At 44.1% G+C, this 15738-nt stretch overlaps 1 protein-coding gene across 2 annotated transcripts in view; it reads right to left on the bottom strand.

Moving 5' to 3' along the window:
* The window catches only part of LOC109974858 (filamin-C-like), a 69493-nt gene that overhangs the window by 33766 nt on the left and 19989 nt on the right, over nucleotides 1-15738 (bottom strand). The window contains exons 8-24 of one of the 2 annotated variants that reach the window (XM_020625290.1): nucleotides 14357-14519; nucleotides 14000-14200; nucleotides 11623-11745; nucleotides 9524-9661; nucleotides 9312-9438; nucleotides 8438-8574; nucleotides 7120-7313; nucleotides 6919-7032; nucleotides 6690-6833; nucleotides 5893-6016; nucleotides 5368-5528; nucleotides 5193-5283; nucleotides 4377-4546; nucleotides 4166-4283; nucleotides 3419-3681; nucleotides 2321-2918; nucleotides 1971-2144 (exon numbers count right to left, since the gene is read on the bottom strand). In XM_020625290.1, the coding sequence (XP_020480946.1) occupies nucleotides 1971-2144; nucleotides 2321-2918; nucleotides 3419-3681; nucleotides 4166-4283; nucleotides 4377-4546; nucleotides 5193-5283; nucleotides 5368-5528; nucleotides 5893-6016; nucleotides 6690-6833; nucleotides 6919-7032; nucleotides 7120-7313; nucleotides 8438-8574; nucleotides 9312-9438; nucleotides 9524-9661; nucleotides 11623-11745; nucleotides 14000-14200; nucleotides 14357-14519 (3040 nt within the window). The remainder of the gene's footprint in view (nucleotides 1-1970; nucleotides 2145-2320; nucleotides 2919-3418; nucleotides 3682-4165; nucleotides 4284-4376; nucleotides 4547-5192; nucleotides 5284-5367; nucleotides 5529-5892; nucleotides 6017-6689; nucleotides 6834-6918; nucleotides 7033-7119; nucleotides 7314-8437; nucleotides 8575-9311; nucleotides 9439-9523; nucleotides 9662-11622; nucleotides 11746-13999; nucleotides 14201-14356; nucleotides 14520-15738) is intronic. The other variant, XM_020625291.1, reaches the window with a different exon arrangement.

Raw genomic sequence — 15738 nt, 5'->3', positions numbered from 1 at the left:
AAAAAAAAGGGGGAAGAGCCAGGGCAGAAAAACAAGTGTGTGATTGTTACCTGTTCTGTGTGAGTTGCTCTACGTTGTTGAGGAAGGAAGAGAGCTAATAAAGAGTTACAGTGGAGTCTGGTGAAGCTGCAGCAGACTCGCCTAAAAAGGCAAAATGGTGTGGATTTATCTGTCTTCATTGCGCAACAGGTTAGTCTCCGGTTAGGCCTAGGTCGCTCTAGGAATCATTACAATATGATGCCCATTGTTGTTACATTTAGGTTTTATCATTTAGAGTGTATTTATTTATTGTCTCATTATTATTTTATATCGTTTTGTTATATGCTAGTGGTTAAGGCGCAGCGCTGTCACCGCTGCGGCCCGGGTTCAAATCAGGGTTGCGTCAGGAAGGGCATCCAGCGTAAAACACGTGCCAAATGTCAACATGCGAGTCGTCAGTGTGACGATTCGCTGTGGCGACCCCTAAACGGGAAAAGCCGAAAGTGACTTTCTTTCTATTATATGCTGGTCTTGAGTGACTAATTTCGTTCTTCATGTGTCAAACGTGTAGAAAGACAATAAAGGAACCTTGAACCCCAAACATCAAGATATATACAGCAAAACACAGACAAGCAGTCACATCATACAAGACAACTGCTGTGAGACATCAGCCATGAAGCCATGAAGGTCGGACACAAAAAAAACTGAAGGAATTTCAGTCCACCTTTCTGCGAGCACCTGTCCAGCTTGGACTCGTTCTCGCCTACACATCCACTTCTGCAATTGCTCTTTTAAAGCCACCGTCACTGTAAACAATGTACCTGTGTGGAGCCATTTATCATTAACTGTCACATTGGGTGGTCTTCAGCACCCACACATGTAAACACACAGACGTCTTGTCCAGCATGTGAACAGCTGCCAGCTTCGGACCATGTTCTCCAGAACCTTGAAGTCAGGCTCCTCAGATGCTTTTAAAAAATATGTTAACAGCTATATCACAGAGAATTGTAGTGCCTTTATATTCTGGATAATATTGTAGATTGTGACATGCTGAGAAAATCAATGAATTGATTACATTTTTTGTCATGCAATCTGTTGTTGTTAGGATGCAATGTAATAAGTTGAGAAGTGCCTCCTTTTGGTTTTTCAGCTCTTCCTGCACCTCTCTTGGCATTATGAATATTATCTCATGCATTAATTACTTTATCTTTCAATAATAATAATAATCACCTTTATGTGGCCAAGTATGTTACACACAAGGAATTTGTTTCCGGTACAGAACCTATGGCAGCCATCTGCGGCGCCAATTCAACCGATTTCTCTAACCATCGGGGGGAAACAGGGGAGTTCAGTGTCTTGCCCAAGGACACCTCGACACGTGGACTGCAGACACCGAGATTCGAACCTCCGATTGGGAGACAACTGTTCTACCCAATGAACCACAGTCTTCTTATATTGTGCAAACAAACTAACAAATAAACAACTGTCCTGGTAGTTTACATGTTTGGTTAACATGTGAGCACAACAGCAGCTGCTACACCTGAAAATACAGATCTTTTCATGTCACTGCTAAAATCAGTGGTGGAAATGAACAGCAATGTTTCAGATGCAGCTGTTGTCTGGTATATTTAAAGTCCTGACAGCCACTGTGGAGGTGAAACAGCTCGTAGAATTTGGTTGGTGGGGCAAAGACACTGTTGACATTAAAGAAAAACTTCAGTCAGGTTACCACATTAAGAGCCCTGAACATGATGAAATCATTCTGTAGTTATAGTGTTAAAGCCTCTCCTTCTTTTTACAGAAGCCTTTGAAGCCACAAGACAATTTATTTCACCATGCTGCTGGGAATACACCCATAAAGCAGCAGCTGCCCTCCCACTGCTGCACTGTCTGTTGCTGCGCTGAGGCTTATTCATATTGCTGACTGAAGCACATTCAGCTCAAACACACTGTCTCGTGTCACACGTGCAGTATGCAGCCTCCACCCTCACCATCCTCGTATGGCATGTACTCCACCCTGTAGGTGCCGTCTCCCTTGTCCGTGATGTAGGTGTCAGTGTTGGCGCCTGAAGGGTTAGAGATGCACGTTTTAATATGACTGCCGCCGCTCTTGTAGTAAGCTCGAGCGTCCACAGTGAAATGTGTGGTCACTTCCCTCAGGACGCCTGGGGACCACAAACAGTCATTCAATAGTTAGCACTGCTTTAAGCTGCTGAGAAGTAAAACTAAATCAGTCTGAGAGAATGTGAATAGATTCCAATGTGATGAGCAGGTGTTGGGTTTAGGTTTGACAGCACTAAATAAACTGTGGCCCTGGCACCTTGTAGCTGTAATCACTCACCTCTGGGCTCCACTCCTGGCCCATAGACGTTGACCCCGCTGGTGTCGAGAGCCGGGTCCACCTGCAGTCGGGAGGGGAAGTAGGGCACCGTGTGTCCTCCATATTTGATGGTGATGGTGTACATGCCGTGGAACTGGGGGATATAGGTGATGAAGTATGTCCCGTCGCTGTTTTTCTGGATATGAACTTCGGCTTTGGCTCCGGAGTCTGAGATGATCTCGATGGTGAGCTCCGCCTCTCCTGCTTTGGAGCAGTCCACCGTGAAGGATCCGGCCTCGTTGACTTTGCCTTGGTCCAGACCGGGGCCGCTGGCCGTCACCTTCGTGGGGTCAAACATGGACTGGACCATGGCCTTGAAGGGGGACCCGGGGATGTGCTGGTCTGCAAACAGGATGTTGATGGTGTACTCGCCTGGTTCAGTGGGCAGGTAGGACACGGAGCAGGACCCATCACCGTTGTCCTGGCATTCGATCTTGGCCTCACATGGCCCCTCCACCGTCAGGCCCAGACCCCCAGTACCAGCCCCTTTTGTGTCGATGGCAAAGGGGGCTGGTTTACCAACAACTCCGCCCTGAAGACCTGGACCATAGGCTCGCACCTGGGGGGGTTCAAATAAAAACATGAGACACCAGGACATGAGAAAAGTGTCTGTAGTTTTGCAGAAGCTGCTAGCATACAGCATTTCCATGAACCTTTCCTAAAAACGATGAAACTTTTTATTCAGACCAGATTTCATGCTGTACATCACGAGTAGCATCGCTGCAGTTGCTGTGTAAAGATCTCCTGATTTAATTCACTTTAAAGTAGGAGACTCCCACACTGTGGGTCTACCACCTAGTGAGTTTGTGCTTTCAGTGTTTTCCCTGTAGCAAATTGTGTAAGCTGCAGGAGACGGTGACACAGGACAAGGTCAATAAGTATGATGCCTGTGGGTGAAGAAACACTTTAAGCTCATTTATTTCTGTTGAAACATGTTATACAAAACAGATTTTAAAAATTTCTTGAAGCTCTGCAACATAGATTTTAAGGACAATTCTTACAAACACAAGTAAAATCTATGAAACATATTTTTAACAGAAGCTTTGTCCAGTGAATCACCTTCGAAGGGTCGGGGGGCATGACGCCCTCCACAGTGAACGGACCTCCAGGGATGGGGTTTCCATCGTAATTGATGTCCACCCTGTACAGTCCCTCCTCAGGAGGAATGTACTTCACTGTGTGAAGCTCATTGGCTGTGCCTGACTCCAGCTTGCAGGGGATTGGTCGGCGTGATGGGGAGATGATCTTCACATCCAGTTTTCCCTGGCCTCCAGCTCCTCGAGTACTGACGGTGAACTCCTGGTCCTTCCCCACATCCACTTCTGTGATTTGTACAAACGCACAGACACACAAGCAGAATGGTGGTTGAACAGCTTCCTACAGTCACAGTTGTGGTCCTAATGTATTGTGGGATTTGGAGTTTTCCCATGGATTCTCTAAACTGAGAAAGCTCATTAATGTAAAACCCTAAATAAAGTTCTGCTCCATAAACTTTAGATTACAATCCTGGTCCTGTTTTTTTCTCAAAGGGAACTTTTTGGACTTTAAATTCAGAATTAGTCTTAATGATACCAAACCACACTGACACATGACGACATGATCACAGTTTGTCTTTTACTGGTCTGTTTTTGTTTGCACTTACACAAGCAGCTGTCATCACAGTGATTTTAGCACAGGCAGAACTGTGAGGGCTTGTGTTTTTAATCAATGGACTTTGTGAAGGATGAGTGAGGGTTCAGCTGTGTGCCCGCTCCGCTCAGCTAAGCTCCAGAAGAAAACCATCAGTATGAAGTCAGAGGTACTCACTGTTATTCAGGCCCTGAACCTTGACCTTGTTGAGGTCCAATGGGGGGGCCACCCTGATGTTAAATGGACTTTTAGGGATGGGGTCTCCTCCATGACACAGGGTGATTGACATATTTCCCTGATGGAGACAAACTACAGCTGGCTCAGGTTTATCAAACAGGTTTATCAAAGCTGACTCTGTAAATCACACAAGTTGCAGGTGTGCCCCTACCTGCTGTACCGCGGTGTAGCGGACAGTGTAGGAGTAGTCGTGATTATCGATGATCTCGAAGTCTCTCACAGCTTCACCTTTAGCTGTTGTGCTGAAATGCACCTCAGGTTTGGCTTTGCCGGCCCCCTTTGTGTACACAGTGAAGTGAGTGGGTTTTCCCACTTCAACACCTGCACAGAGCCCATGAGAAATAAAACACATCAACACAGGACAGCAGTTCAAACAAAAAGCGAGGAGGTTTTAATGTCTCCATTTACCCCCCTATATCCTGTGTCTTTGTCCAAAACTGTATCAAACTCACTTAGAAGCTGTTTGGGTTACGTTGTCCACGTCAACGGGGCCATTATGAATAAATGACAATAGATTACATTTGTACACACACGAGGACATTTATGAGCACTTCTAAATTTGTAATGGTCTTATACATGTATAGCGCCTTTCTATGCTTTTTACAGCACACTCAAGCGCTTTCACATTATTCGGCCATTCACCCATTCACACTCTCAAGCACTCATGCATTCACACACCGGTGACATCACCGGGAGGAACTGTGGGTTCAGTATCTTGCTCAAGGACACTTCGACATGTTCACTGGACAAGCCGGGAATCGAACCGCTAATCCTTCAGTTAGGAAACGACCTGCTCTACCTCCTAAGCCACAGCTGCCAATTTGCGCACATGAATCCAATAAGTACAAAACATGAATTCCTTTAGCCGTATCATCAAATGACACAATAGCACAGCACAAAGATGAAGACACTTTTTTGTTCATTAGTACACAAACGTGCTCTGTGCTCAGCATCATCATCAGCTCACCTGTCCTGTTGAGTCCAGGTCCCTCAGCTCTGACTTTTGCTGCATCATGGGAAGGATCCACCTTTATTCTGAAGGGGCTGATGGGAATTTCCTGTTCGAACATTAGAGGTGAGAGGTTCATTTACATGTAGCTGAAACAGAACATGTTTTCAGAAGCAGATGTGTGTGCACCCACCTGGTCAGCAAACAGCACCATGATGGTGTACTGCCCGGGCCCTGGAGGCATGTATTTCACTGTGAATGTGTCGTTATCATTCTTAATGATGTCAAAGTCAATGTCAGCCTCCACAGGTCCCACCACACCTGGAGCACACTTGATTCCGATGCTAACATCGCCTGCAGGGAAAAACAGTCACCATACACATTGCTGTTCAAGCTACTCTTGTCCGAGTTTCCACCTGCAACACAAGAGCAACTAACTCCACAAAATGAGGAGGCCAAAACGAACAGCCTGCTCTGTGGAGGCAGTACACACTAAATGAACCACCACACTGCAGTACTATCCACTTAGTCCACGACTATATGACAGTGACATTTTAATAACAGATACAGCACGGTCAGCATTCTTTGGCACTTTTTAGAATATGGGCAAACAAATGCAAATATCATCCAGAAGGACATTTGAAACCTGAAGAAAAAAACAACAAAACTAAAGCGAGATCAGATAGAGGCAGGTGTGTGTCTCTGGATCAGGTCTCACCCTGGCCAGCCTCGCTGCAGTCCACAGTGAAGTAGGTCGGCTCGTTGGCCTTCAGCCCAGTGCTCTCCACACCTGGACCATACACCTTCACATTCTCCGGGTGGCTGCCTTCTCCAATAGTCACCTGAGCCACGGCATACAAGCACGTGTAGGAACAGTGAATAAACAAACGTTTGCGCATATGAATGAGTGCATCAATATAAATATGAACTAATATTTATGTATGGTCTACAACCTGTAGAATTTGTATGTATTTACTCCCACGGTACCTACAATCATTAGTAGTAGATTTGGTGTAACTGGCACATTACTGAGGTAATCCAGGTAATCCTTTACTCCACATGTTTATACTGTGTAACTACACATTTGTTCTAATTCATTCATAGACGTAGTTAAAGTCTAAACGCTTAACTGCTTACTACGTTTAGTCTAAGCACTCCAGCTATAAATGAATTACAACAAATATTTGTTTCCTTGTTTCTATTAGAAGTGGATGCACGGTGTATATACAGAATGTATTATATGTCTTATTTTATTAATGTTGGCATTTTCACTGTTCTTGGTTTGGTTGTTTCATATTTACTTTCTTTACTTTGTAAGTGCTGATTTCACTAAGTGCTACATTATACAAACAAATGAAAAATGTATAAACCAGTGCTTCACCTTTCTCTGTATGACTTCCTATAAATCTGTGCCTCTGCAGTACCTCAAGGGTCCTCCTCTATAATTTGTTATTTACAAGCCAACACTTGAAGAAAATACACTACTGTGTGACTGAAGCAGTATCAGTGTTATACCCTGAAGGGGCTGCTGGGGACATTGACTTCGCCCCATGTGACGATGATGGTGTGCTTGATGGGCTTAGTGGGAATGTAAACACAGAAGTAGGTGCTGTCTCCTCTGTCTGTGATCTGTATGTTGATGGGGAAACCCTCAGCATCCTAAAGGCACAAACACAGATTTCACTGACTTGCTGTCAAAACACCACCATCACAATATTATTTAGTAAGAGCTCAGTGTTCGCACCTGAGCGTAGATCCTCAGCTCTCCTCTGCCAGCTCCGCGGGCATCAATGGTGAAATCAGCAGGTTTGTTGACGATGCAGCCCAGAGGCTCCAAACCTGGGCCGTAACATTTCACCTGAGTTGAGTTGAAAAGGACCAACATGTCAGGTTTAACAATACAATATGTGTGAAATTATGTTAAACCGTCAGGGTGCAGTCTGACCTTCTCTGGGAATACGTCGTTGGCAGCAGGGAGGATATGAGCCATGAAGGGACTGTCCTTAATGTCCTCGTCATCACATATGATGTGGACAGCATAGTCGCCCGGTTCAGTCGGCCAGTATCGAACATCACATGACCCGTCTCCTTTATCATCACACTCAATCTTAGCCTGAGAGGGACCCTCGATGGAGAAACCTGCAGACAAACATAAATAAACACTTGAAACATCTATCCATTTTCTAAACCGCTTAGTCCCAAAGGGGGTCACGGAGCCAATCCCAGCCAGCTGCGGGCGAGAGGCAGGGTACACCCTCAACAGATCGTCAGTCCATCGCAGGGATAACACACAGACGAACAACCACTCACGGGCAATTTAGAGACACCAATCAACCTATGCTGCATGTCTTTAAACTGTGGGAGGAAGGCGGAGAGAACCCACGCAAGCACGGGGAAAACGGGCTCGAACCCGGAACCTTCTTGCTGTGAAGCAACAGCGCTAACCACCACGCCACCGTGCTACGCCTTGAAACATCTATTTAAATGATAATATGTAGCATGGAGTAAAATGTAGCTTGTGTCCTGAGGGTGGCGCTACAGGAAAGGTCACTAAAATGTTCACACTGTTGCCATCTTCAGTAACCCGTATATCTGCTACAGCAGCGAAAGCGCTTATTATCGGTCCACTTCCTGTCTCCTCGGTCCTAATCATTAAGTACGTCTCAGTTCCCATCGTTCTGCTCTGAGGGCTGAGGAGCAAGGAGCGACGAGCGAGGAGGCTTCTCTCAGAGGCTGGGGCGAGGAAACACCAGATCGTCTTCTGAGGAAGTCTCTCATCAGACCAATACAACACTTTGCTGGAAACCGTTTTGGACGCCGCAGCTGACTACGCTGCTTTGAGACCACCTCGCCACAGTTGATACTGGCAGACATGAGGTGTCATGTTATTCTCGGTTTATAGACTGTATCTGTTGCTATGTCAGCATAAAAATAACTGGGTGCATTCTGAGGGGAGACAAACTGAGGTAATGTTGCATATTCATTTTAGTCTCAGAAGAGGACACTGATAAAAACTGCTAGCACTGGCAGCGGTTACAAGGACAAGATGTCATGTTATATTTTCAACTAGACAGAACAGTTAAAGCAAGCAGTGATTCACCTGTGCCTTCAGATGGTGCTGAGAACAGATGCCTGACGTCACTATGAACACATTCCCTTGACTGTTGAACTCCTCTTTTTTGTTTTCTCATGCTTTACATGGGTCGTTCACTTGCTCACCCAGGAGAGTAAATCAAGGTGTGTGGTGTTGTGTTGTGACATACCAAGAGTTCCCACCTCCGTCCCGATGGCCTCCACCACAAAGTCAGCACTCTTCCCCACCATCCCAGTCTCCAGACCTGGACCCCAGGCCCTGACTTTCTGAGAGCCCACCTCCTCACTCACATGTACTTCAAATGGACTGAAAACACACACACACACACACACACACACAGATGTCATACCCTCAGACAGATAAAAGTACATTACAGTGCCATAGATTTTGTGTTACTTATTCATCTACTTTATATTTCACTTGTATTGTGTGGCATTCATGTGGACGGCAAAGTAAGAATTTCATTGTACAGGGAAACACGTTTCCTAACTGTGCATATGACAAATAAACACTTTGACCTTGACGTCACTACGTCACATGCAAAGGGTTAACTTATGCAACATTAGAAATATACAGTATGTACTTTTAATAAATGGAAAATAGTTTCATATTTTAATGTGTTTCCAGTGTTTCCACAATGGTTTTGAACAAAGCAGAACTGCCTTTACAAATGTTATACCTCAGGTGATAAAAATCTTTTAAGTTATAGAAACAAATCTTGTTATAAAATGCAAACACCCGATCACTTAAGCTCCTAAATTAAACAGATTTCCTGCTTTTTTGTGACATGCTGTGTAATATTAAACCATCAGACTGACAAATCAGATCGCATGACATAATCTTTCCCCAAAACCCCAAGCTTTCATGTAGACGGGCGCGCTCTGTAAATCTATAGCACACTAGCTATAAAAGTCACCTTTACTCTGCTGAATGAACAAATCATTTCCATGGGCTCCACACCCACACGACTGGACCCGGTTCTGTCATTGTCCTGCGAGGATTAACGCACACGGTACAAAGACAAGATCAGCTGACTGACTCACCTGCGTGGGATGCTGTGTCCTCCCCAGCTGATGGTTACCATGTATCTTCCTGTCATGATGGGGTAATAATTACACTCATACAGGCCATTTTCCATCTCCAGGACCTTCACTGGCTCCTCTAGACCTTCTGTTGAAACAACATCCACACTCGGTAATGCTCAGCATTTCAAAGTTGCATTTCAAACACAATTAGAGATTTAACAGTGGCATACTTGGTCCCTTCACGGAGACTTTGAGGTCTCCACTGCCAGCTCCTTTTGTGTAAACTTTAAAGTCCGCCACTTCTTTCACTCTCAGACCCTTCGGCTGCAGACCTCTGCCCGACGCTCTGCAGGCGTTCGGGTTACAGGCTGTTTGGACCAGTCAGGAGGAGACAATGGTTAAACTGGGAGATTAATGAGTTCCATAAGTGCTCACAGACAAACAACACAAACACACACTCTTGGATTTCTGACCGTCTCTGATTACGTTCATGCCATAAACCAGCCTCACACACACACACACACCGATTGCTAAGAGAGGCAGTCTGCTGAAGGTGGAAGGGACAAGCAGCAAAGATGTAGACAAAAGAAACTAGAGTGATCAATGTGATGAACACAGAGCTGCAGAGTCATGGTTTCAACAAGTGACAGACATGAAAAAAGAAGCAACTGTTCCATAACAGTGCCATTTTTAACCACATTTAACCACGAATTTCAGTGTATATTATGACCATGTTCTTATGGCATCAGACAGTGTCATGGTTAGCTGGAGAAAGAAGGTTACTTATGGTAATGTGAGGAGAAATAGGAAGGACAGGTCAGCCTGATGATCATGACAAGGACGGCGTGTGTGTAATAAATGTGTAGAAGGGCCATAGGTCAGAGGCACTACGACTACTACAAGTAAAAGCCAGCTGCTGTTAGCATTAGTGTTTGCTGTTTATAGGAGACACCCAGTGAAGCTGGGCTTTTCAAGGGGCCCAGTGGGGTCCGAGGCCCTAATGCAGGTGCCCACCTTGCCCATGTGACTAGCCAGCCTAACATACTCCTGTTGTTTCTGAGGGTTTGGATGGATCATTGTGCTGACCACTTGTAAAAATCTAAATCAACTTAAGGTGACCCAGCACACTCTCAAAACTTTCTCTGGGTGTCAGTGAAATCATCAGTAATTTGACTTCACTGGTGCATATGTGTAATTTAGACGATATCGAGACACTGGTTTACCTGGTTGGAATGAAATGCTGGATGTCAGGCTGGGCACCGAATCATAAACTGATTCTTTTATCAGACAGTTCTTGGTTTACATCCGAATTTCTTCAGGCTTAGAGTATTCAGACAAAGTTCAGTCTTACTTTGGCTTCTTTTGTTCAAAAAGGGTTCTGAAATAAAATAGGTTTACAAAGTTTTTTTTTCCTCTAAATTAAAATGCCAAACAAAGAAGCCAAAGCCCAAGATAATTTCAGTCCTTTTCAATAATTGGTGCTGCAGATACACTTCAGCCAGTACCAACACATGTTGTTGTACAGTACCCAGTCCTGCAAATACACAGATATCAAAAGAAGCAGGCGTGTGACATCTGTACTATGAATCAATTATTGTTTTGCATTAGTACTGACATTTTCAGCACTCGCTCCAACTGGAGGTCAGTTTGTACAAAATTAAAATGACATGGAGTTTCTTAGCCTTGAAGTCTGAAATGATACATTTATATTTGCTTACTATATTGTAAATGTAGAATAAATTGAACTGGTTTAATTTGTAACCATAGATTATGACCTATTCCATTGGAAATGATAACCAATCAAGGAAGCTACGTAGCTTAACATCATGGCACAACACAACTGCTGGAGCATTCAACCTTCTCTTTGCTACTTTTAATGGACATGACTGAGAGGTTGAAATAGATGTTCACAGGATTAAAAATGAGAACATCCATATAACTGATTTAGAACTCTGAGCTCTTAAAGAGAAAAAAAAAGAATTAGACTGTTTGCCATACTTCACATGACAAAATTAGGAGAAAAATTTTACAACCTACAATAAAAACACCTAAAACAAGGTTTTGAAAACACCAGAAATAATAGAGATCAGTGAGCAGACGTCCTGTGCTAGTTCTGACACATCCAAAGGGGGCTCAGCACATCCATAGTCACTGTGTTTCTGGGTGATAGAAGAACATAAAGCTGCTCAGATGAAGCAGGAGCTGCACATGCTGTAAAGCTGGAATCCCTGTTCAGAGCTTTCAGGGATGGTTTGGAGCTGAGGTGGAAGGAAACCAGGCTAGCGCAGGCAGGTTCCAGTGGCAGCCCTACTCCCAGGCCTCTACTAACTTGGTCGTCTGGGTTTGGGTGGTGCTGGAGGAGGGGCTCTCCTTGTCTTGTCTGAGGGTGGGGTGCATATGGACTGAGGTACAATCTGCACAGGAGACCCCGGAGGTGGGACACTCTGAGAAGCTAAAGGAGGGAACAACAATGATGACACAATTGTACATAAAGGGAAGAGCAAGACCTCCAGATGTCCAGACCAAAAGGCAACTAGACCAGCAGACTGCAAGGCCACCAATGAAGTTGGGCCCAGGAACTACAAACCCCAATTCCAATGAAGTTGGGAGATTGTTCAAATATTCACTCATTTTGAATTTAATGCCTGCAATACGTTCCAAAAGAGCTGGGACAGGGGCAACAAAAGACTGGGGAAGTTGAGGAATGCTCAAAAAACACCTGTTTGGAACATGCCACAGGTGAACAAGTTTATTGGAAACAGGTGAGCATCATGATTGAGTATAAAAGAAGCATCCCAAAAGTCAAGGATGGGGCAAGGTTCACCACTTTGTGAACAATTGCGTGAGCAAACAGTCCAACAGTTTAAGAACAATGTTTCTCAATGTACAATTGCAAGGAGTTTAGGTACTTCATGATCTACAGTCCATAATATCATCAAAATATTCAGAGAATCTGGAGAAATCTCTGTACGTAAGTGGCAAGGCTGTAAACCAACACTGAATGCCCGTGACCTTCGATCCCTCAGGCGGCACTGCATTAAAAACAGACATTGTTCTGTAAAGGATATGACCACGTGGGTTCAGGAAGACTTTGGAAAATCATTTGTCAGTCAACACAGTTTATCGCAACATCTACAAGTGCAAGTTAAAACTCTACCATGCAAAGAGAAAGTCATACATCAACAACACCCAGATATCCAGACTGTTGAACAACTGAAGTCATACATCAAGCAAGAATGGGAAAGAATTCCACCTACAAAGCTTCAACAATTAGTGTCCTCAGTTCCCAACGCTTATTATGGGGAGGTGACAGTAGTGTGGCGGGGCGTCTCCCGACCGGAAGGTTATGGCTCGAATCTTGGTGCCTGCAGTATTAGGTGTGTTTAAAGGAAAGGTGATGTAACACAGTGGTAAAAATGCCCCTGTTCCAGCTCTTTTGGAACATGTTCCAGGCATCAAATTCAAAATGAGTGAATATTTGCAAAAAAATATATCAGTTTGAACATTAAATATCTTGTCTTTGTTGTGTATTCAATTAAATATGGGTCAAAAAGGATTTGCAAGTCAATGTATTCTGTTATTTACATTTTACACAATGTCCCAACTTCATTGGACCTGGGGTTTGTAAAAGAACTCTGAGTCAAGCCTACAACCAGACTCTGAAGCAAATTAAGACAAGTCTCAAGCTAGAAATACCATAGAAATATTCCAATTCCTGTTCTTTGGCAAGTCTTAAGGGGTGGGCCCAAAGTCAAGTTTGACCACTCTGGATCAAAACAGTTGGTCCTAGGTCCCACCATAAGTCAAGTTCCAAGTCATAACTGGCAATCCCCAAGAAACTTAAGTACCAAGTCTAGTTCTAAGTCAAGACAGGAAAGTCTATGTCTCAAATAGGGACAGGTAAGTTCCAAACAGGTCCTGAATCAAGTCCTAACTCAAGTCCAAATAAAAACAGACAAGTTCCAAGAAGCCAAAGAAATCCAGGTCTGAAGTAAAACCAAGTTCAGTCAATGAACAAGGTCTCAAGTCACAAACTTATAAGGTTTCGCTAAAGTTCATCCATTAATCCATATTCTGTACTCCTATTATGTATCTGGGTTCAGGTCATGGCAGCAACAGGACTATCCAAGGTGGCTCCAGTTCTACAGCAGGTTGGGCAAAAATTGGGCCAGTATCAAGTCCTAATCACACACAGCTAAGTCTCACTACATCAGACAAGATCCTACATCAAGTCCATCCAAACATATTCATCGCACTGATCCTTTTTCTGCCCGTCTATCAAACTGTGCACACCTCTGCCTGCAGAGCACTGGGTCCGACACCCCAGCCAAAGCTGCAGACAATAAAACCAAGGTCATCAGAGCTGTACCTTGACGGAATTGCAGGTTTCTGCTGTCAGGGAAATCAAAAACCTGTAGTTCTTAGTCAGTCTGGACATCAGAATTAGAAAGACTAGCGGTCGATGCTGAAGGGTGGATGATGTTGGTCATTATGCTGAATACATTGGATGACGTACAGAACATATACAGAATCTCTGCAGGTTTCAGGAAATCACATTAATGACATTTCAATTGAGACCTTTTATGTTACCTCTAAATGAATTTACAGGAACATTTTAGATTCAGTTTAGATGTTAAAACTTTTTCAGGGACCACAGTCACACCTGCACATGTCCACTGTGGTGGATATACCTATAAAAGACCTACCCTCAGAGATGTGGATAGTGAAAGGGCTTCTGGGAATCTGCTGACCAGCAAATGTCACATAGACCATATGAGGCCCCTCCAGGACAGGGACATAGGTGCAGCGGAAAATACTGTCACCTTTGTTCTCCAAGACAATCTCCACTGTATCCCTGCGACGGTTTGAATCCACAATGATGACGCCCACGTCTCCAGCACCTGCCCCTGGTGGACAGACAGCCAGGCAACCAGACTTTCAGGCACTGAGAAGGATTTGACAGACATCTCTTCCCGTGCTCATTTTTCACATGAAATAAATTTAGCAACAGGACCATTTGCAGGTGCTGGTAGGGTACAAAAATAATGAGTCTGAGTTGTTACCTGCAGTATAAATATCAAAGTATGTCGGCTTGTTGGCCACGTTCTCCATTGGCTGCAGTCCTGGCCCACGGGCCTGAACTCTGGTCGGGTCGCCCATTGCCTTCAAAACATTCACCATGAAGGGACTTCTGTCAATGTCCTGCCCAGCAAACAGTACCTTCACCTGGGGGAACAGTAGGCCTGTCAGGGTCACTTACATCAGAGGCCCTTGTCAGCAATGTTAGACCACGAGTAAGATTATGATGCGATAGCTGGTGAACACAGAGGAGAATTTTGCAGCTACAGAGCAAGAGGTTTCCCTCAGGAGGTGGTGGAGACCAAACCCAGAGCTAACAGAGGGGGAGCGCTGGGCTGAGGCTCATCAGGGGGACATGGACACACTGCACATGAAGGAGCATGTTGCTCTGGAGATGCTGGAGGTGGAAAAAACTCAAATAAAAAATAATATGTCAGTATTTTGATCACAATTTTTCTGTGGACAACATCACATAGTGTGAGTTTAAAGAGCTGGAGCAGTTAAAGTCTTTAGACCTAAAATAGTCTTTACCCTTTGAAAGGTAAAAGAACTGTTTGGTCTGGAACATAATCCCTAGATTTTGCCTCCTCTTGATGTTGTTTCAGGTCACAGGAACTGGATTTGGGAACTAAACTACAGTGGCAAGATAAATTCCTTTTGGAATTTCATGGTTTTCTGCATTAATTTGTCATAAAATGTGATCTGATCTTCATCTAAGTCAAGAGTACTGACAAATATAATGTGCCTAAAATAATAACACAAAAAAAATCAGATCTTTCATGTCTTTATTGAGAACAACCATAAAAACCTCATAGAGCTAGTGGAAAAAAGTATGTGAACCCTTGAGTTAATGACCTCAAAAAAGCTAATTGGAGTCAGGTGTTAGCATACCTGAAGTCTTGTTAAGAAAATGAGGTTGGAGGTGTGGACTAGAGCTACTTTGACAGATAAAAACCACTCAAACCTTTTGAGTTTGCTCCACAGAAGAAGAATATGCTTATGTGAGCTATGCCTCACCAAAAATAACTTTCAGAAGATCTACAATCAAGAATTGTTGATTTACATAAAGCTGGAAAGTGATTTCAAAGACTTTAGAAGTTACCCGAGAGTAGAGTATGCCGAGGATAGAGTTAGGTGGAAACAGATGATTCGCTGTGGCGAACTCTAACGGGAACAGCCGGAAGAAGAAGTGCTTACACAAACTCAGTTCCCATAAGTAGTCAGACTGCAGAGATAAAGACATATCTGTTCCAGGAGCCAATGATGACACAGAACTTGCCACGACTGTTAAGTCTGACTGTATAAATGACCCTCAGAGAGACCGCTCTCTGAGCATTTCCTTCATGCAACCATATTGTGTGCATTG

The sequence above is a fragment of the Monopterus albus genome, unplaced genomic scaffold (genome assembly GCF_001952655.1).
Source record: "Monopterus albus unplaced genomic scaffold, M_albus_1.0 scaffold351.1, whole genome shotgun sequence".
Taxonomy (NCBI): domain Eukaryota; kingdom Metazoa; phylum Chordata; class Actinopteri; order Synbranchiformes; family Synbranchidae; genus Monopterus; species Monopterus albus.
Note: the sequence above shows the minus strand (reverse complement) of the source record. Positions and strands in the feature narration are given on the sequence as shown.